A 23,201-nucleotide genomic window follows, 5' to 3' on the forward strand; every position below is an offset into this window, starting at 1 on the left:
TCCCCCTCTCTACTAGCTCTGATTGGCTCTCACTGTCTCAGAGAGCCAATCAGTGTGCAGCCCTGCAGCAGCAGTCACAGACACACAGTGACAGATAACAACGTTTAAGGGGCCTATCCATTAGCAGATATTTCTGAGCGATGAAAGACAAGATATCCCTTGAAAACTCCGGTGGCTGCACTGAACGATATCTGTCATGTACATGACAGATTTTGGCAAACGAACGATATCGCATGACATAATTCAGGGAGCGTTTTTTTTCTCTGCAGCGCTCTGTAGCTGCTGCTAATATTTTTCGTTGTTTACTGCAAATAAATTGCACGATATTGCTAATAAATATCGTACAGCCATATGCGATAATTGACCAACATGTTGGAGAGATAATAGATGCGATTCATCGGCCGCAGGAGTGCGCATCGATCTATCGTTCCTTTTATCTGCTAATGGATAGGCCCCTTAACACCTGTAGAGATGGAGAGTGATTTCTCTGCTGGTGCTGTAAGGTTCCTTTTCTTTGTGTTTTAAGTATATTTAATACATGTTTTTAGACTAAGTGCCCACAGCAGCGTGGCAGTGATAGGGTTTCTCATTCTCCTCGTACTCAGGCCCTGATTCAGAGCCGGACGCTCTGACAGAGCGCTCGCTCTGAATCAGGGCCAGGCTATTTTTATTTTAGAACGGCCTCCTGGCCGCTCGCATAGCTGTGGGTGACCACCCACAGCTATAGCGAGCGGCCAGGAAGATGGATGCGATGGTCTTGACCATCAGGCTTGCGACGAGACCCTTGTGGTAGGGTCTCATTGCCGCAAGCCCCAGAGAGATTTCGGCTCTAACAGAGCCAAAATCTCTCCCACTGACATAACGAGTGATGTCAGTGGGGCCGCCCCAAACGGAGGCGTTCACATGGGAACGCCTCAGTTTGGGCAGCCACTCCCCCGGCCCGCCCACCAAAGGGGGCGAGCTGTCACCCACCATTGACAGCTCGCCCCCTTTGTTGCGAGACCCGGAGCGACGGATTGCCTGTCGCTATACGGGTCTCGTGCATGCGCACTGGCCCACCATCAACCCGGTTGCGAGCGCACTGCGCTTGCGACCGGGTCTGAATCAGGCCCTCAGTCAGCTCTGCCTGCCTGGCTCAGCTGGTTTTTTTTTTTTTGTTGCTTTGTGTCCTAGCCCCTCCCCAAACTCCGCCCCTTTACTATTCATATGAATTGTTTTTACCATTGAATTCTTTTGATGCATCAAAATATTCAATGGTGGAATTACTGCCATCATACGATGGTGGGCAGGGCCGGCTCCAGGGGTCTGAGCACCCTGTGCCAGGCTGGCAGGCTGCGCGTGACTGAAATTGGGGGCGTGGCCTCATTACCATAGGCCATGCCCCTAAGTGACGTTATTTGGAGACGTGCCCGCAAGGCATGCTTCCAAATAACATCAGGCTGGGGAGAGCATCACTAGCTGGGCTTCCCCCAGCCCTCTCCCGTCACTGAATGGATGCCGCACGCAGCATCCATTCAGACTCCGGGGTCCGGCACCGCCGCACAGCTACGGCGGTGGGGGTCCCCAACCTCCTGATTTGACCACCCGCGGGCAACTTCGGCCCACGGGCGGAACACCCCTAGACCCAGCCCTGATGGTGGGCTTCCGATGTCCTTCCATACAAGATCACTGAGGAAAGTGAATGACGGTAAGCAGAGCAGTGACTACTTCAGAGCCAGATACCTGATTCAGGAGAACTGGAGCAAGCATCAGGTCTGTAATAAAGTTACTATCACAGAGCTGCACATCCGCCCTACACTTCAGCCGACAGTTTTAGTGAGTGACTAATCTCTGACGGGTTACAAAGCAGTATAGTTGTCAAACACAGACCCTCATAAGTCCTTACATGTTCCGAATCAGCTGCACATCCCCCTAATGCAGCTGTAGGGATAGAAAGCAGTAAAAGTACTGTTAGCCCGTGAAAGCTGTAACTACTCAAATTAGCCCGGACACATAGGGAGTCAGGAATAAATCTTGTTGCAGTGACCTTAGAGGAGAATGTGATATCGCTTTAGGACAGGGGCGTATCTATAATGGGTGCAGGGTATGTGGTGCACACGGGCCCCCAGGTCCAGGGGGGGTCCGCACCGCACACCCTGGACCCATACTTTGTATTACTTCTCCGAAGTCCCGCGTTGGGTTTCCCACCGCAGTTCAAACGCCGGAAAATGGCCGTTGCGGCCATTTCTCCGGCATTTTGTGCATGTGCTGTGAGGAGATCGTCGGGAAAATGGCAGCCGTGCCATTTCCCCAGCGATCTGCGCATGCCCAATAGACCCTGGGCATACTCTAGTGCCCAGAGTCTATTGATTCTGCGGTGGCCGGCCAGGCTCGTCAGTCGGCTCCCGGCCACCGGAGTGAGAGAAGGAGGCCCGTGTCTGGGGATGCACACGGGCCTCCTCTCTAAAGACGCCTCTGCTTTAGGAGTTTACAGCCGCTAATTTCAACAGCGTCTGCCAGGAAGTTTCTTAAGGACAGGTAAAAGACAGGAGACCTTAACTTTGTCACTTGGTCCTCACAAGTGTCAGTTCAGATTGAAGTAGTGCTAGAAACTTTTCAACAGCCAATTCAACATTAAACCCGGGTAACGTTTGCAAACAGTATTACAAACATTGGATAAACTGTAGATCAACCCTTGCATGCAGTGGTAACCATTTACTATTATATTGTGCACAAACAAACGAGGAGTGATTGTTTTCTCTTTTATTGCTAATGTAGCATTGTAGTTAGCATATATGTATTAACCATTTTATCAACAGCCTGATGAAGGGTAAAACCCGATCCAAGGTTCCAGCGTTCCCGTTTTAATAAAAATTACGGATCCCGTTGTAAAGTTACTGCTTAAAGTGTGTGTGTAATCAATTGCATCTTTAATTGCCGAATTACATCCATTGTTGTTAACTGGATACTACTCATATTGTTATCTACTGCCAATAACTCCTGCATTGTGTATATATATTTCCTTGGTAAAACACTTTTGTTGCCTCTAATAAGTAACGCCTGAGTACTGACAAGAACTAAGGGATAAACCAGACCGGTAACGAACCCTTTGCATCACACCACACTCAGCACGATTGGTGTCTACATGGAATACTGGTGGCGCAGACCCTGGTGTTAAATATAATGCAGCTGGAGTATACCCTGGTGTTACATATCATACAGCTGCAGCAGACCCTTGTGTTTCATGTAATACAGGTGGAGCAGACCTTGGTGTTACATGTAATAGAGGTGAAGCAAACCATGGTGTTACACATAATACAGGTAGTTATAAATTAGGAATAGGGAACTTGGAAAGTACCTCTGCACAAGGTTTAATTTGAAAATAATTATAAATATGAAAGCCCCAACTTGTTGATAACTCACTAATGTATGATTATCCCATGGGGGTGCTGCCACAGACAGTAATAAGCAATACACAAAAAAAGGAAAGAAAAAGCACTGTCTCTTTGTTGGCGCACAAGGAGAAAAGTAGATTAAAATATAACTTTTAATTTTAAATATCTAAAATAATCTAGCCTTACTAGTGAAATATTCCGTAGAAATAAAAATCATGAAACCAACACATAAATGTATATAATTCTGATATTTATTGGTCAATATTAAACAATAACGTAATAAGTAATGTGTTTGTCTCTATGTCCTTGTTCTATTATTAATTGAATTATAGGAATTTCTTTTATTGATAATTCATTCTCAAATGGATTGTGCCTATTGCAAACCCACAGTTGTGGATAAGTGGTAATGTTGTCGGATATCTCAAATTAACGATGCCTTCATGTGACTTATATGTTTGGCCAGTCTCGTACTACCATTGGTTATGTAAAATAGGTGATTGAGACTGTCAACCAACAACTATTACCACTGTAGTAATAATAGCGCCCTCTATGGGGAAAAGTACTTCTTCAGTTTGGGATTATGCCACATGGGAACATGTATCCATATCTTATTTCAAAGTTTAGACTTTCCCTCTTTATAAGGCTACATACTGTTACTCAATCATATAAATTACTACCAGGCAATTCAACGTTACCCCTTAGTAATCGGTATTATTCATACCATGTACACGTATGATTCATTCATCACATTGCATAAAAACCTTAGTAATTCAGTACTGATGTTGTAGCTCCCCCTGTAGGGTTATGGAGTTTTCACATATGCAAACGATTATGCATTTGCTTATAGCTACATCATCATGTGCATATATAATTTATTGATTACAGTGCCCTCTATGGGAGAGCGGAAAAATTATATTAATTCAGTATTGATGACATAGCTCCCCCTATAGGGTTATAAGGTTTTCCACATAGGATTTTTCTTTTTTTGATTTGTATTTTTAACTATTGTGCTGAGAGAATGGCAAACTCACATGATGTGGAAATAATGGTATAGGGCAATAAAACTCCCCACAGTTTGTGCACTGTGTGATTTACACTGTGAATATAAGGAATATCTGATTGCATTTTACATATGTGAAAAATCCTATAACCCTATAGGGAGCGCTATAACAGTTAGTACTGAATCGATAAAGTTTTTTTGCTTTCCCATGGACGGCGCTGTGATTAATAAATTACATATGCACAAGATAATGCAGCTATGAGTAAATGCACAGTCTACTACATATATGTAAATCCCACAACCCCATAGGGGAAATTATATTATATTGAACAAATACGGATCTTTGGCGCTTGCGGCTGTTGCCGCGTGTCATGTCTATGCCGTGATAAAATTAATAGGGAGATTTTTTTGTATCCTCAACCAATATATTGAGAGATTGACAAACCTACATGATGTGGAGATAAAGGCATGAGGCAATAAAACTCCCCATACTTGAGTAGTGTGTGATTCGCACTATAAACATAAGTAATACTTGCTTGCATCTCACATATGTGGAAAACCTTATAACCCTATAGGGGGAGCTATGTCATCAATACTGAATTAATATAATTTTTCCGCTCTCCCATAGAGGGCACTGTAATCAATATATTATATATGCACATGATGATGTAGCTATAAGCAAATGCATAATCGTTTGCATATGTGAAAACTCCATAACCCTACAGGGGGAGCTACAACATCAGTACTGAATTACTAAGGTTTTTATGCAATGTGATGAATGAATCATACGTGTACATGGTATGAATAATACCGATTACTAAGGGGTAACATTGAATTGCCTGGTAGTAATTTATATGATTGAGTAACAATATGTAGCCTTATAAAGAGGGAAAGTCTAAACTTTGAAATAAGATATGGATACATGTTCCCATGTGGCATAATCCCAAACTGAAGAAGTACTTTTCCCCATAGAGGGCGCTATTATTACTACAGTGGTAATAGTTGTTGGTTGACAGTCTCAATCACCTATTTTACATAACCAATGGTAGTACGAGACTGGCCAAACATATAAGTCACATGAAGGCATCGTTAATTTGAGATATCCGACAACATTACCACTTATCCACAACTGTGGGTTTGCAATAGGCACAATCCATTTGAGAATGAATTATCAATAAAAGAAATTCCTATAATTCAATTAATAATAGAACAAGGACATAGAGACAAACACATTACTTATTACGTTATTGTTTAATATTGACCAATAAATATCAGAATTATATACATTTATGTGTTGGTTTCATGATTTTTATTTCTATGGAATATTTCACTAGTAAGGCTAGATTATTTTAGATATTTAAAATTAAAAGTTATATTTTAATCTACTTTTCTCCTTGTGCGCCAACAAAGAGACAGTGCTTTTTCTTTCCTTTTTTTACATAATACAGGTAGATCAGATATCAGTGTTACATAAAGTTCAGGTGGATCAGACCCTGTGTTACATATAATACAGGTGGATCAGACCCTAGTGTTACATATAATACAGGTGGAGCAATCTGGTGCTGTATTATCATACAGGTTAATCAGATACAATTTTTAGATATAATACAGGTGGAGCAGACACCAGTGTTTGTATAATAGAGGTGGAGCAGACCCTGGTGTTACTATAATACAGCTGGAGCAGTCGCTGCTTGGTGGGTAACAGACCATAAAGGGATGTGCCTGCTGCACTCAGACCCCCCATATAGAACGTATCAGCTGGAGCTGGCGGTCAGTACCCTCAGTAGGTGGTTATTAGTGTTACATATAATACAGGTGGAGCAGACCCTGGTGTTACATATAATATAGCTGGAGCAGTCGCTGCTTGGTGGGTAACACTAGACAAAGGGAGGTGTCCGGCGCACTCAGACTCCCCCATACAGAACGTATCAGCTGTAGCTGGCGGTCAGTACCCTCAGTAGGTGGGTATTAGTGTTACATATAATACAGGGGAAGCAGACATTAGGGTTACATATAATACAGGTGGAGCAGACACTGCTCGGTGGGTAACAAACTAGAGAAAGGGAGGTGTCCAGTGCACTCAGACCCCCTTTACAGAATGTAGCAGCTGTAGCTGGTGGTCAGTACTCTCAGTAGGTGGTTATTAGTGTTACATATAATACAGGTGGATCAGATATCAGTGTTAAATATAATACAGGTGGAGCAGACACTGCTCGGTGGGTAACAGACTACAGAAAAAGGGAGGTGTCCGGAGCACTCAGACCCCCCCACGCAGAACGTATCAGCTGTAGCTGGCGGTCAGTACCCTCAGTAGGTGGTTATTAGTGTGGAAGTGACAGAATAAACAGAGAGTCACCATAGTGTACTCCGGGTGATGTATAAGATGCACAGACGTCCTCTGTAATAGGCCCTGCTGACTCCTCACCTGTTTGAGGCTTTCTTATCTTTTCATTTCTCTAATTATCACCAACCTGTTTGGAGCTCCCTTTCTCTCTTACTGCCCTGTGTGTAGGGACCAGCGTTTCCCAGCACCAGTCTTCAGGGAAACATAACAGTGCATGTTTTCCAGGTCTCACGGAATCACCAGTGAGATAATTATCACCAACCTGTTTGGAGCTCACTCTGCTCCACGCACTTTTATCCTGTGTGTAGGGGACCAGCGTTTCCCAGTGCCGTCATTGTCCTCAGGGATCCATGACAGTGCATGTTTTCCATGTCTCCTCACAAAATCACCAGTGAGATAATTATCGCCAACCTGTTTGGAGTTCCCTCTGCGCTCCGCACTTTCTCTCACTACTATGTGTGTACGGGACTAACGTTTCCCAGCACCAGTCCTCAGAGAACCATAACAGTGCATGTTTTCCAGGTATCCTCACAGAATCACCAGTAAGATAATTAGCACCACCTGTGGACGGTTTAGAATGTCAATCGGGAAAAAGGGCACCTGTGCTCCAGCAAGGATATATGGAAAACATGCCCTGTTAATGATCCCTATCAGATGTGTGATATGTCTCAGGAAAGAGAGGAGGGCTAATTGGTTACTCAGTGTTTCTTGATTGAATATGTTACATGTACTCTGTAATATTTATTATAATTATTTTATTTATAGACTCCTAAAAAACCAGAGACTCTTCAATTAGAAGTCAATTGAGAGACGTGTCCTGTATGAGTCACTGATCATTGAGGATGGACACGGACAGGAGTTACATGACTGAGAGGATACTAAATCTCACCCTGGAGATCATCTACCTGCTGACTGGGGAGGTGAGAGGGTCTGGGAGTGTCCCAGTGACATTCATTCTATCGATAGTATTAATACAGGGATATGACTGAGGAAGGTAGGGGAATCTGGGAGTGTCACTGTATCTACAGTAATAATTCAGGGACATGACTGGGGAGGGGATCAGGGAGGGTCACAGTGACATCACTTATATCTATAGTAATAATACAGGGATATGACTGAGGAAGGTAGGGGAATCTGGGAGTGTCACTATCTACAGTAATAATTCAGGGACATGACTGAGGAGGGGATCTGGGAGGGTCACAGTGACATCACTTATATATATAGTATTAATACAGGGATATGACTGAGGATGTGAGGGGATCTGGGAGTGTCACTGTATCTACAGTAATAGTTCAGGAACATGACTGAGGAGGGGATCTGGGAGGGTCACATTAACATCACTTATATATATAGTAATAATAAAATGACATGACTGGGGAGGTGAGGGGGCCTGTGACTGTAACAGTGACATAAATTATATATATATATATATATGTATAGTAATATAAGGACATGACTTTTGGCTGGTGAGGGGATCTAGGAGTGTCACAGTGACATCACTTATTTATATAGTATTAATACAGGGACATGACTGGGGAGGTGAGAGGGAATCTGGGAATGTCACACTGACATCACTTATATCTATAGTAATAATACAGGGGCATGACTGGGGAGGTGAGGGGATCTGGCAGTCTCACAGTGATATCACATATCTATAGTAGTAATACAGGGACATGACATGGGAGTGGCACAGTTAGATTACTTATCACTGCTTTGGAACTGGACTCCCTTGAAATAGAATATGGCGAGCAATTAGCGATCAGTGTCCAAGTTTGCTCCTCCAGCGATTAGGTAATGAGCACCTTGGTGCTTCCTCTCCCCCAATACACAGGACTACACAGTAGTGAAGAAGATATCTGGTGAGCATGAGAAACCAAGCAGCCATGGGTCAGGAGCACTCAGCACGGCCCAGAGCCAAATTACGGTGCCTCCACCTCACTCACTGATACATGAGAGACACAATGATCAGAAGATCCTGGAACTCGACAACAAGATCATTCAGCTGCAGACTGGAGAGGTGACTGCTGGGAATGAGACATTATACAGTAATACCAGGGGATGTGTCTGGGTGATGACTGGTGAGGTGACTGCTGGGAATGGGACATTATACAGTAACACCAGGGGATGTGTCTGGGTGATGACTGGAGAGGTGACTGCTGGGAATGGGACATTATACAGTTACACCAGGGGATGTGTCTGGGTGATGACTGGAGAGGTGACTGCTGGGAATTGGGTATTATACAGTAACACCAGGGGATGTGTCTGGGTGATGACTGGAGAGGTGACTACTGGGAATTGGACATTATACAGTAACACCAGGGGACGTGTTTGGGCGTTGACTGGAGAGGTGACTGCTGGGAATAGGATATTATACAATAACACCAGGGGATGTGTCTGGGTGATGACTGGAGAGGTGACTGCTGGGAATGGGACATTAACACCAGGGGATGTGTCTGGGTGATGACTGGAGAGGTGACTGCTGGGAATGGAACATTATACAGTAACACCAGGGGATGTGTCTGGGTGATGACTGTATTATTGTGTGTGTCAGGTTCCTATAAGGTGTCAGGATGTCACTGTCTATGTCTCCACGCAGGAGGGAGAGTATATAGAGGAATACAGGGGTCTGTACAAGGATGTGATGATGGAGAATCACCGGCCCCTCACATCACTGGGTAAGAGGACGTAACCAGACTTTTTAGTGCCCTGTGCCAGAAAGAGCTTTGGCGCCCCCCCCCCCCCTATTATTTTTCAAATAGGGATATAAGAAATGCACCCAAAAAAGGGCCATGGCCTCATGGGTAAGGGCCAGGGAAGAGATAGGGGAGGCCAGGAGCTGCTGGGGATAAAAGAAGAGGAAGCTACAAGTGAGAATGATAATAAACAGAAAATGGACAGGTCAAAACAGTGCCCCTTGCCCTGCGGTGCCCTGTGCCATGGCACAGGTCGCACTACTCTAGTTACGGCCCTGAGAGGAAACTATTTACTGTATAGGGGAGGGCAGGTATGGGGGCCCCCTATATACACACATCACCTGATAATCACACATATACAATTTACTCAGTCACTGTGTGTCTCCTACAGATGGACCCAGTAACAGAAATACCCCAGAGAGATGTCCCCATCCTCTTTATTTACAGGATTGTACAGAAGAGAATCGAAGAATCCCACAGGAGCATCAGGTAGTTGGGATTTATGGTATCCCCAATCTGTGTGTGTCTAATATACTAATTTTGTGATGTTTACTCTCCATGGAATCAGGTGTTATTATTTTATGTGTCATTTAGATTGAAGATCTGGGAGAAGATACAGATGGAGAAAAAGAGACGTATGTGACTGATATAATGGCAGTAGATATAGAGGGAGAAGAAGAGACGTATGTGACTGATAGTAAGGCAGAAGATACAGAGGGAGAAGAAGAGACGTATGTGACTGATATAATGGCAGAAGATATAGAGGGAGAAGAAGAGACGTATGTGACTGATATAATGGCAGAAGATGTAGAGGGAGAAGAAGAGACGTATGTGACTGATAGTAAGGCAGAAGATACAGAGGGAGAAGAAGAGACGTATGTGACTGATATAATGGCAGAAGATATAGAGGGAGAAGAAGAGACGTATGTGACTGATATAATGGCAGAAGATATAGAGGGAGAAGAAGAGACGTATGTGACTGATAATAAGGCAGAAGATACAGAGGGAGAAGAGACGTATGTGAGAGGTGATGAGCAGTGTAAGGAGAAGGAAATCCCTATAGATATCAGCACAGGTGAGTAATAAAGTCACATATTCTCCTTGTCCAGTAACAACAACAATCTCTTATCCTACACACTCCTCTGACAGTACAAACTAATGAGAGAAATTTATCTGCCATGTTGGGGAGTGAGGAGCCATCACCCCCTATTATACTCCTGCTCTCCCCCTCACATCATGTCACTGTGTGTTACCAGCCCAGAGATCTGACCAGTCTCCTCCCTACACTCTCTGGTGTATCTCATACATCAGGAGCCATCCGCCCCTATTATACTCCTGCTCTCCCCCTCACGTCATGTCACTGTGTATTACCAGCCCAGAGATCTGACCAGTCTCCTCCCCACACTCTCTGGTGTGTCTCATACATCAGGAGCCATCAGCCCCTATTATACTCCTGCTCTCCCCCTCACGTCATGTCACTGTGTGTTACCAGCCCAGATATCTGACCAGTCTCCTCCCCACACTCTCTGGTGTATCTCATACATCAGGAGCCATCAGCCCCTATTATACTCCTGCTCTCCCCCTCACATCATGTCACTGTGTGTTACCAACCCAGAGATCTGACCAGTCTCCTCCCCACACTCTCTGGTGTGTCTCATACAACAGAAGCCATCAGCCCCTATTATACTCCTGCTCTCCCCCTCACATCATGTCACTGTGTGTTACCAGCCCAGAGATCTGACCAGTCTCCTCCTCACACTCTCTAGTGTATCTCATACGTCAGGTGTCATCATCCCCTATTGTACCCCTGCTTCGCCTGAAAGAGACCTTGCTTATGCTAGTGTCTTGTTGCTGTGCTCAGTCTTGCCATGATGTATGACCTGTGACATGAAACTGTCTTCCACAACTTCACCTTGGTAGCAGAGTTAAGCTGTTCCTCACCCACTTTTAAGCCTCCTACACAGCTGTTTCTTTTTCAGTTAATGACTGTGTTTCAACCTACATATGAAAATGATGATCATTATCACCTGTTGGTATGATTGGTTAATCATTCACCTGACTATAATCCTACATAATCCCTGACTTTGTGCAAGTGTACCTAGAAGAACTGATGCTGTTTTGAAGGCAAAGGGTGGTCACACTAAATATCGATTTGATTTCGATTTCTTTTCTGTTCATTCACTTTGCATTTTGATGACTGATAAAAATAAGAAACTATTAACACTTCTATTTTTGAAAGCATTCTTACTTTCCAGGTTTTTTTCCACACCTGCTTAAAACTTTTGCACAGTACTGTATATCACACAGCCCTGCCTTGTTCCTGTCGTTGCTACCGGGACGCTCCATGATGTCATCACGTCAGCTACACTGCCTTCTGGTCCCGGCTGTTGCCTTACTGTTTCTCTTTACTGACCGGCAGCTGTAGTGCGTTTACACATATTATGGGGCTTGTCCCAGCGGACATGCTGATTCGGTGTCTGCTTAGGTGAGAGGCAGTGAGGACATAACCTCACTGACGGTTATAGTGTCCTGTATGCCATTGATGCTGACCTGCTCCCTGAAACCTCCTGCCTGTTACTGGAATCCTGACTCTCCTGCACCTGTTCCTGCCTTTGTGTGCCTCCTGCTTGTTCCTAAACATCCAGACATTCCTGCACCCTGTCCCTAGCTCCTGACCTGCCTCCTGACCTGATTTTCTGACCTTCCAACTTAGTACCTGGTTCATTCTCTGTATGTTTGCTGACCCTGGTCTCAGTTACTGCTTCCTGGTTTTCAGTACTAGTCACCTGGCTCCGGTTTCATTGCACCCTGTTTCCCGCTTCAGCTTACTCTCTGCTGCCACCTGGTTTCCAACATTAACTCTTACTATCTTGAGTGTAAGACCCGGGGACATCCAAGTACCCGTGAGAATATAAATCTCTACGGACAGGGATCGCAAAATACGCGCTATATAAAAGTTTTACGTGCTACAGGCTGTTGGGGACCCAACTTTTAAAACTAAGTGGGTCCCCTAGGACGCGCTGTGTGCAGCTAATTGTCGCCGGCGGCATCTTCACAACCAATAGCCGCCGGCGGAGTTTCCTCATCTAGTCCCCGCCCCTCACCCAATCTCCAGGCAGCTCCGACCAGCCAGACACCAGGGCTGCCAGGCTCCGCCCACTCCCAGGAAGAAGCAGCAGCACCTCTAGCCAATCACTCGTTACCTGTTTCCCCAGCCAATCACTGGCTTTGTCTCTTCAGCCAATCGCAGCCTGCAGTGTCTTCCTCCCCTTCTCTGAGCCCACCAGAGCAGCGCATCGATCTGCTGGTCTCTTTCCTTCAGCTCAGGTCAGTATCCAGTGGTACTGCTGCATCCTCTACAGGGACCGCTGACCCCGGTAGCCAGCGCCAGCAGCATGTACCTATGCTGCAGTGACTGACCTGACTCACCCAGTGCTGTGCAGCCACCCTCCTCCGCAGCAAAGGTAAGCGCTGCTCTCTGTCACTGCTCAATGATGTGGGCTTTGTGTATGGGCAGCGAACCACCGTGACACCTCATGCCTGATTACACTCCCCTGCCTTGCATCTGTGCCCGGAAAGACGGTTAGGCTTATGGCTGTGATCCTGTATGGTAGGAATGTGTAGATGTGTGTCCCCTGTGCCTGCAGTGCCTTAGAGCATACCCCTAGTACTGCCTGTCCCTAAGAACCTTCTTGCCCCAGCTACTATCTATCCATACGCCCTCCCCCCAGTACTGCCCCAGCTATCTACCCTTACCCCTTCCCTACTCCTAACCTCATCCTTGCCCCCCAGTCCTGCCCTGCTGCTATCCACCCATGCCCCTCCGTACCCCCATTATTGCCTGTCCCTAATGTAATCCTTGCATCCCAGTACTGCCCTAGCTGCTATCTACCTCCTCCCTACCCACACAGCACTGTCTCCAGTACTGTCTGCCCCTAACCACCTCCTTGCTCCAATGCTGCACCAGCTGATTTCTACCCTTACCTCCCTACCCCTAGCACTGTTTGCCCCTAGCTCCATCCTTGCCCCCAGCACTTTCCCAACTGCTGTCTGCACTTACCTCCTCCCTGTCCCCAGCACTGCCTGCCCTTACCCCCCACTTCTCTTTGCCTCTATCTCCAGCTCTACCCCAACTACTGCTTACCCTTAACCCCCTCTACCCCAACTGCTATCTTCTCCCAGCATTGTACCATAATATGGGATGGAACCCAGAAAAAGGGGAATAGGACCCCAATTTTTTAAAGAGAGAGGGGTCCCAAGGACCCACTAATTTTTTTTGCTCACCACGATCACTGACGGGAAATGTGGTTGCTATAAGGGATGACCTCTCTAGCTAGACTCTAGGAGTTTATGTAGATACCTGGGTGTGTCCTAACATAAAGGGACTTTCATTAGCACAAGATATTATATGTACTAAGTTTATTAGTGCATTTGTTTAGAGGATATGAAGCCTTAACCTACAATAGCACACTATAATGCAACATTAAAATCAACATATTATCAATACAATTTTCCCAATTTAGCAATCACTTAAGTACTGTTACTACAACACTAATAAATCCAGGGCCCAGTTCTTCAATACTGTGAGTCTCATGCAGACCCAGAAAGAAAACTAATTCTATAAATGTGCAGAGAAAATGCAGAACCTTAATGTGACTATTACACAGGCGTGGTAATGTGACTATTACACAGGCGTGGTAATGTGACTATTACTCAGGCGTGGTAATTTGACTATTACACAAGTGTGGTAATGTGACTATTACACAGGCGTGGTAATTTGACTATTACACAAGTGTGGTAATGTGACTATTAGACAGGCGTGGTAATGTGACTATTACACAAGTGTGGTAAACATTAACAGTTACAGCTTCTCTTTCATTACATCTCATGGACAGTGCACATCTGGAGGCAGAAGTATTTTATTCACCTCCGGCACATGCACTTTATATTTTTAAACAAATATGTACCTTACAATATATATATATATATATATATATATATATATATATATATATGGTGTGTGTATATGTATTTATATCGCACAGTTTAAAATGTCAGTTTCAAATTGTACCTTTGAACGTTTTAAAATATTTTTCTATCTTATTTTGTTAACACATTCATATTACTGTACATTTATTATATTCCCAACAGATGGATGCAACAGATGGAATATATCACAGGACCATCTAATTATATCTCCAGATTCTGCAATAAAAGATGACATCAGACGAGATTCTCAAGTTCTCCACAGTACAGATATATCATCTCACCCTTCTGATGTGTCATGTTCTCCTGATAACTCAGATATCAGTACATCTATTACAGCTCTTAGAGCAGATAATATATTTCCTAATAATATAGATGCCACATGTTCTACAAAGAGAACAAAGCTTATTGCCCATCAGCCAGCTAATATACATTTGAAGCCATTTTCATGTCCTGAGTGTGGGAAAGGTTTTAGAAACAAATCCCATCTTGTTATACATGAGAGAACTCACACAGGTGAGAAGCCATTTCCATGTTCTGAGTGTGACAAATGTTTTAGAAACAAATCGGCTCTTCATGTACACGAGAGAACTCACACAGGTAAGAGGCCATTTTCATGTCCTGAGTGTGGAAAATGTTTTACACAGAAATCACATCTTGTTATACATGAGAGAACTCACACAGGTGAGAAGCCATTTCCATGCTGTGAGTGTGACAAATGTTTTAGAAACAAATCGGCTCTTCATGTACACGAGAGAACTCACACAGGTGAGAGGCCATTTTCATGTTCTGAGTGTGAGAAATGTTTTACACAGAAATCATATCTTGTTACACATCAGCGAAGTCACACAGGTGAGAAACCATTTCCATGCTCTGAGTGTGGGAGATGTTTTACACTAAAATCAGATCTTGTTAAACATCATAGAATTCATACCGGTGAGAAACCATTTCTATGTCCTGAGTGTGGGAGATGTTTCACAGAGAAATCACATCTTGTTACACATCAGAGAAGTCACACAGGTGAGAAGCCATTTCCATGCTCTGAGTGTGGGAAATGTTTTACACAGAAATCATCTCTTGTTACACATCAGAAAACTCATAGAGGTGAGAAACCATTTTCATGCTCTGATTGAGAGAAATTACATAAGTCAGATCTTGTGGGATAATATTCACACACATTTAATTGGGAAACTTTGAGAGGGAAATATTTTATCTAAAGAGCGAATCTCGTGCATAATATTTTTTTCCAAAGATGGGTTCTTCAATCTCCTCTTCTCACATTTATTTTTGTTATATAAAGGGCTGAGCTGGCATGGTTTGTGCTACTGATCACTTTGTATTGTCTAGGTCCTGTTACTTTCCATCTCACAAGGTAATATCCACTCAATGTCACGTTAGTGTGTATAGTCACTTTGGAATTGTATTCCCCAAAACAACATAAAAGAATGCAGAAGAACATGGACCGTGCTTAAGGGACTTGGGGTAAATTCATAGTGACTTGTAATGGGACATTTGGTCTATATACCTGTTAAACAAGTTCCTGCCATAAGCCTCCTCTGCGCCAGCAATAATAGCCTGTGATACACAACTAGGATGCCAGGTGCCCAGAGCAACGTGAGGTCATAAATGATCAGTGTGATGTCATAGGTTTGTTTTCCAAAAATGAAGAGACTGACAAACACAAATTGTTCTTCGGTTAGTGGCACCATCACCACGACACCATAAGTGTGAGGAATAAGGACTGTCCTATATGTGGGTGTCCCTGGCGCTCTGGGTGTAGTCTCTGTGTATATTTGTGTGTCTATAGGAAGACCGTGCTCCCTTTCCTGAGCACAGAGGATGACGCTATGATATGTACTGATAGTGTAATAAATGCAGTGTAATATCTTGTAGTGTTATTCTTCTTCCTTTTGTATCACTTTATATTTTATGTTTGTTACATTAATGGGCTGTCATCACTCAGGGATAGATGTGTGCTATAGTCTTGTTATATGTATATAGTGTCTATGATGGCGCTAGTAAGGGGATGTGTGTGACATTACTGGTGGGGGTGTGATGTAATAACAGGCATGGCTGGTGCCAAGAGGAAACAATGGAGATCAGACACCAGCACCACTGAGGTTCCTTATTGCTCCTACAGAGGGATACACCTGTGTGCTCTGTGTTTGGCACAATCCATGTAATACATTGTGTGTACAGTCTGTGTAATGTGTACACATCCTCCCAGTTTAGTCATCAAATTGGGTACACATTGTGCCAACGGATCTGCCAACACAGCTGCCGATCAGATAAACTATACACACTTACTGATCAGCCACTAGACATATCGTCCTGATGCCCCAGATGGGAGGGCATTTGAATTTTCCTACCCAGCTGCGATGTCAGTCCCTACAGCAGGTGTATGAGTGGTCAGTGGTCCACCCGTACAGAGAGATGCACCGATATATCTGCTTATATATCTCCCATCTGCACTGCTGCACAGCCAATGCGATATATCTGTGAACAATGTCGCAACATATCGGATGCTCATTTGAACGGCCGATATATCACCCAGTGTGTATCCAGCTTTATTAGGGTGGAGGAAAGTGACTGTAAAGCCTGAACCCCAGATTATTCAGGCCAGAGCTTCTTCCTCATGTACATAATTTGACCCTGGAACCAGTCACAATGCAATTGACAGACACATAGTATAACTTTAGGCAAACTGAGTGATGTACAAACCCCACAAACCATGGCTGATGCCACCACCAGGAGTGACAAAAGGTCACGCTAATAATACTTAGTTGCTACAGATATTTAATCATCTACCTATTTAGGTGGAATCCACTTTTGTTCTATTGTTATGTTATGGCATCCGACTGTAATGTGACTTATATTGTGTTATATTGCACTGCATCTTATGGCATCCGGCTGTAATGTGACATATTGTGTTATATCACTGTGCGTGTTATGGCATCTGGCTGTAATGTGACTTATATTGTGTTATATTGCTCTGCATGTTATGGCATCTGGCTGTAATGTGACTTATATTGTGTTATATTGTGCTGCATGTTATGGCATCTGACTGTAATGTGACATATTGTGTTATATTGCTCTGCATCTTATGGCATCTGGCTGTAATGTGACTTATATTGTGTTATATTGCTCTGCATGTTATGGCATCTGACTGTAATGTGACATATTGTGTTATATTGCTCTGCATGTTATGGCATCTGACTGTAATGTGACATATTGTGTTATATTGCTCTGCATGTTATGGCATCTGGCTGTAATGTGACTTATATTGTGTTATATTGCGCTGCATGTTATGGCATCTGACTGTAATGTGACATATTGGGCGGAATTCAATTGTTTTAATCCCCTATCGCGCCCGACGGAGCTATTCTATTCTTGCTACTGTCGGGCGCGATCAGCTGCCAGCGCTACATTTCAGCTCGCACCCCCTGGGGGATGAGAGCTGAAATGTGCGAAAAGTGACATGTTTGGGCGCCCAAACATCACTTTTCGCGATCGCGCCCAGCACTTTGGTCGGGTTTAGCTGCTTTACGCGGCTAAACCTGACCTCTATGGGCGCGATCAGCGCGAACATCTTGGACAATTGTATAGCGGCCCGCGATCTCCTGTCACTTTAGACGGGAGATGCGGGCCGCGAATACAATTGAATTCCGCCCATTGTGTTATATTGCGCTGCATGTTATGGCATCCGGCTGTAATGTGACTTATATTGTGTTATATTGCTCTGCATGTTATGGCATCTGGCTGTAAATGTGAATTATATTGTGTTATATTGGAAATGTTAGGTGATGAGATACTTTGACCTGTGACCAGCCTTGTGCTCATCTTTTTCTGAAATGTTAATAAAATGCTGTTTAGGTTAAAAAAGATCAGTATAAATATTATTTAGTCTCATTTTTGTAAAAAACCATTAGACACTATATTTATTTAAGCACTTTTTATTGAGCGAATCAAAGTTATATAGAACAAACATAACTCAAAAATACTTAATACACATATAAAACCACGTCGAAAATAAATCAAACCACAATATAGTGATCCATTTTTAAGAAACATATAAAAGCAAAACAACAATCTCAAACCAACGGTGTGGCAAGATGTCCGAAAAAGGAAGTAGTTAAAGAAACTAGAGAAGAAGGGGAGAGAAAGGAAAATGAAAAAAGGACAAAAGGAGAGAGAAAAAAAAAGTAGACAGAGGGGGAGGGGGTGGTCACTCTTCAGAAAACCCAAAAACAAAATAATAGCAAAAAAATAAATAAATATTGTACTGAATGGAGAAGAAGCATTTTGGGAAGTCAGCCAGGGGGACCATATTTTGTTAAAGGATTTTGAGGAGTGACTTATTATAGCATTCATATATTCCACTTTATAAACATACCAAACACGTGTTAAGATTGCCTGCATAGGAGATTCTGCTATTTGACAGGTCACAGCAGAGACAATGTGCCGGAGCAGTTTATTTAGATATCGGGAGAGTTTAGGGAGATTTAAGGGTAGGAGGAAGTATTTAGGGTCAGGAGGAATCGTAATCTCATATACAGGCCTGGCCAACCTGTGGCTCTCCAGCTGTTGTGAAACTACAAGTCCCAGCATACCATCCCACCGAACAGCTGGAAAAGCATGCTAGGACTTGTAGTTTCACAACAGCTGGAGAGCCACAGGTTGGCCAGGCCTGTCATATAGGTTAGAGAGGAGATTGATAACCTCTTGCAATATACCAGCCAGTTTTGGACAGGGCCACCAAATATGCAAAAAGGTGCCCTTGCTCTGTCAACCCCTCCAGCACCTTCAGGAAACAAAGTTTTTAACAGAGATGGTATATATACCACCGATATAGTAATTTATAAATATTTTCCTTAATCTTGACACAGATAGAACTAGATGCGGCATAGTCCCAGATTTTCGTCCAGTCTCCACTATCCATAGTATGTCCAAGGTCTAAGTCTTGTGCTAATTCATGAGAGTCCCGGTTAGGGCCTTCTTCATCTAATAAAGCATAAATATTGGAGATTAGACCTCTGGTAGAGGAGTGTTTCCAACAAATAGACTCAAAATAGGACTGATCGTCAGAGTAGGACTCATTTTAGAATGAAAGTGCCTAATTTGCAGAAAGCATAAGAAATATTTGGAGGGAATCGCCGCTTTTTTTTGAAGTACAGAAAATTTTGGAAAATTAGCATCCGTGGTAATATAATTTAAATAACAAATATTTCCTGATAGCCAGGTGGTAAAGGAGGATTTACACAAACCAGGGGGGAATGCAGGATTATGAAATAAAGGTATCAAATGAGACGGACTTGGGTCTAGTTGAAAGCATTTATTGACTAAGGGCCTGATTCAGAGCCGTTCGCTATTTGCGGTCGTTCGTTCAAAAACAAGGGGTGGCTATTCAAATGATCCGTTCGCAAATTGCAGTCTGTTCACACCTCTAAGTCTGAACGAGCGAGCAAAACATACGCTCGTTTATTTGTTCGAAACGCCCCCTGGCCGCTCGCACCATACGTCATGTCCGCTATTTATTAGATTAATCGAGTACATCGACCAGCGTATGAACTGCTCGCTATTCTTGTGGTTGGTTTTTGCTACCACAATCTTGCGAGCAGTTCTGGCTATAAAATAACCCAGTGACGTGGTCAATGATGCTGCTGTATTAATTATGCACACCCATAAAACGCCCGTTTTGACCTTTAAGCACGCCTGCGTTCGGATCTCCACTCCCCATTTTCAAGCACCTTCCCCTGTTACCACCCACATACGCCTCATTCTGTCACTCAAAATAGCAGGCATTCGCTATATTGCGAGCACATGAATTTCGTCCGCACTGACTGGTTCGCGCATGCGTATAACGATCCGTACGCATGGGCAGATGTGCGAACATCGCTCGGAACGAGCGTACTGCCGCTAGCGAGTGGCTCTGAATGAGGGTCTAAATCCCAAACAGCTAACCAAACAGGAAACTACAGGAAGGGAGATTACTGTCCATGGGCGTCGAATCCTGCGAAGCCACAGCAGGGAAGATTCAGTGGCCAGTGCCAGCTCCTCAGCCTCAATGTCCACCCAGACCTTCCTCGCATCAGTATTACACCACTGCACACAATGAGAGAGCTGCATAGTAATATTTCCTGGTCAAGTATACCCAAACCTCAATCCCTAGAAGGAAGCTGAAGTAATTTAAGTCTAATCCGTGGGCATTCATGGTTCCATATAAGTGAAAAGTTTGATGTTGAAGAAATGTAAAAACATACAGAGGAATATATATCAGAAGAGTCTGGAAAAGATACAGGAGCCGAGAAAGAACGCTCATCTTACCTGACTGTATTCTGCCTATCCATGAGATGAAGTAGCTGGACCACTCATGGAGATCAGATTTGATACTGTCTAAAGGCGAGGAAAATTAGCCTGGTATAGCTGGTGATGATGGTGAGTTAGAAAAACACTTAGATATTTGATTTTCTTGTTATGCCAGGTGCATGGCAGCAGGGTTTCTAAAGTATGTGCTGAGAGTACTGCTGTATTTCAGAAAGGAGTGATTTAAGAGATTGGGCTGGTTCAGTGAGGGAAATGAAAACATCATCAGCATATAACGCCATTTTATGTTCTGAAGGGCCTGTACTTATACCACGATAGTCTTATTACATCAGATCCTTGCCGCCAGAGGTTCCATCGCAAGTGAGAGAGGACAACCCTGCCTGGTACCATTAGCAATCCTAAAGTTAGAGGAGCGTTATTAACTGAGACCCGCGACGATGGTGAGCGATAAAGCACCAGGACGCCGTCCAAGAATTTACCAGAGAAGCCCATTTTATCAAGAACTGCATAAACAAAGGGTCAGGAAATGCGACTGAAGGCCTTCTCCACACCAAGCACTAAAATAAGAGGGACGTTTCTGTTTATGAATAGAGTGAATCAAGTCAATAGTCCTTCTAGTGTTGTTCAATGCCTGGTACCCTGGTATAAACCCGACCTGATCAGGATATAGCAGGTATGAAAATAAAGGGGCCAAGCGATTGGCTAAGATTTTAGCATACATTTTCAGGTCAACATTCAATAACGAAATTGGCCTATAGTTAATACATTGTTTCGGATCTTTATCAGGCTTTGGGATCACAATACTGGCCCAGGTTGTTTTAAGAGCAGAGGAGGCGCACTACATGATGTCATTAAATAAGGTGTAAGTAAGGTGTGGAGCAAGTTCTTTTGCAAATAATTACCCGTCAGGACCTGGGGTGACAAAGATTCGCATTGATTTTATAGCAACTATTGTCTCTTTATGTGAAATACGCTCATTGAGTATAATCAGCTGAGAGTCCGATAGGCTAGGTAGAGAGGTGGATGAAAGATATGAGTGACTTCCTCAGTCCCAACAGGAGGAGGAAAGGGAAGAATCCGTAAAATTATAAAGAGAACTATAAAAGGTCTGAAATTCCTCAGCCATTATTTCAGGGTCATAGGTGAAAGAACCAAGTGAATACAATTTGACTATCGCACCTAACGCTTGCCTATGAGTACCTTATTCGCTAATAAAGAATCTGTTTCATCAACCTTATCGTAAAAAAGCACTGACGAAGCTTCTGTAAAGTAAGTGCGGAGCGGTGAGACAAGAGGGTATTTAGTTGACCTCAGATTCTCTTTTTGGGAATGTACTGAGGTGCTAGGGGATAGTTTGTGTTGAGCCAGTAATGTGGATATTTGTGACTCCAGGAGTTGAATCATCTGTGTTGCTGCTTTCCTAACAGCTGAGGTTTTAGCAATGAGAAGACCTCGTATAGTAGCCTTATGGGCTTCCCAGAGGATCCTGGAGGAAATGCCAGGAGAGGAATTCTTGAAATAATGGACTGTTGCTAACTTAATTTCTTGTAAAGCAGAGGGGTGCTGTAGAAGGGAATAATCTAAGCACCAATTGCATTATCTAAGAGCAGAACAATATATATCTAAAAGAATACAAACAGCTGCATGGTCTGTCCAGGAGAGTGGGGTAATGCCTGCATCTAAAACCAAGCGAGTAATAGAGGAGGAGACATGGATCATATCAAATCTTGAGTAATGCTGATGTGGAGCCGAGAAATGGGTATAATCATTAGACTGAAGATATTTAAAATGCCAGGAGTAGCAGAGACCATAATGTTTAAGGGAAGAAATGAGAGTACGGAATGCCCTGGGGAGTGATGTTCCCGAAGTGCGGGCAGGGGGATTAGTTTTATCTACAAAGGGTCAATAATAGCATTCAAATCCCCACCCATAATTATGCGTCCCTGCGCCTCTCTACCAATATGCCAAAATAAAGAATAAACAAATTGGGGATGATCTTGGTTGGGAGCATAAACTGAAACTAAGGTGAGGGTCTCAGCGTGAAGGGTGCCAATCACCACGAGGAAATGTCCCTCTGGGTCTATTACAGTTTTGGTGTGAACTAATGGAAGCTTACGATAGATTAAAATGGCAATCCCTTGTTTTTTTACAAGTTGCTAGAGCAAAGAAGGTCAGAGAAAACCACCTACATCGGGGCTGGGAATGCATACCTGTAAGGTGCATCTCTTGCAGGAAGGCAATATGTACGTTTCTTTGGAGAATTCAGTCCATTCACATTAATAGATAGCAATTTAAGAGAAAGAGAAAAAATGTGAGAATATGCAGCACACATAACACAAATAAATATGAGAAATCACATAGTGGGTCTATAGAGAACCACAAAAAAAAAAAGAAAAAAATACAAGGGGAAAACATAGAAATGCCACAAAAAAAGTGGAAAAGAAAATATAAAAAATCATAGAACTCATATGGGTAAGTAC

At 43.5% G+C, this 23,201-nt stretch overlaps 1 protein-coding gene across 1 annotated transcript in view; it reads left to right on the plus strand.

Moving 5' to 3' along the window:
- LOC148502487 (uncharacterized) overlaps positions 1 to 16,243 on the plus strand; it is a 141,644-nt gene extending 125,401 nt beyond the window's left edge. Inside the window, exon 9 of the mRNA XM_088449782.1 lies at positions 15,166 to 16,243. Coding sequence (XP_088305908.1) covers positions 15,166 to 15,530 — 365 coding nt within the window. The 3' untranslated portion in view covers positions 15,531 to 16,243. The remainder of the gene's footprint in view (positions 1 to 15,165) is intronic.
- The last annotated feature ends 6,958 nt before the right edge of the window (positions 16,244 to 23,201 follow it).

This window comes from Taudactylus pleione, unplaced genomic scaffold (genome assembly GCF_031769625.1).
Source record: "Taudactylus pleione unplaced genomic scaffold, aTauple2 ptg000495l, whole genome shotgun sequence".
Taxonomy (NCBI): domain Eukaryota; kingdom Metazoa; phylum Chordata; class Amphibia; order Anura; family Myobatrachidae; genus Taudactylus; species Taudactylus pleione.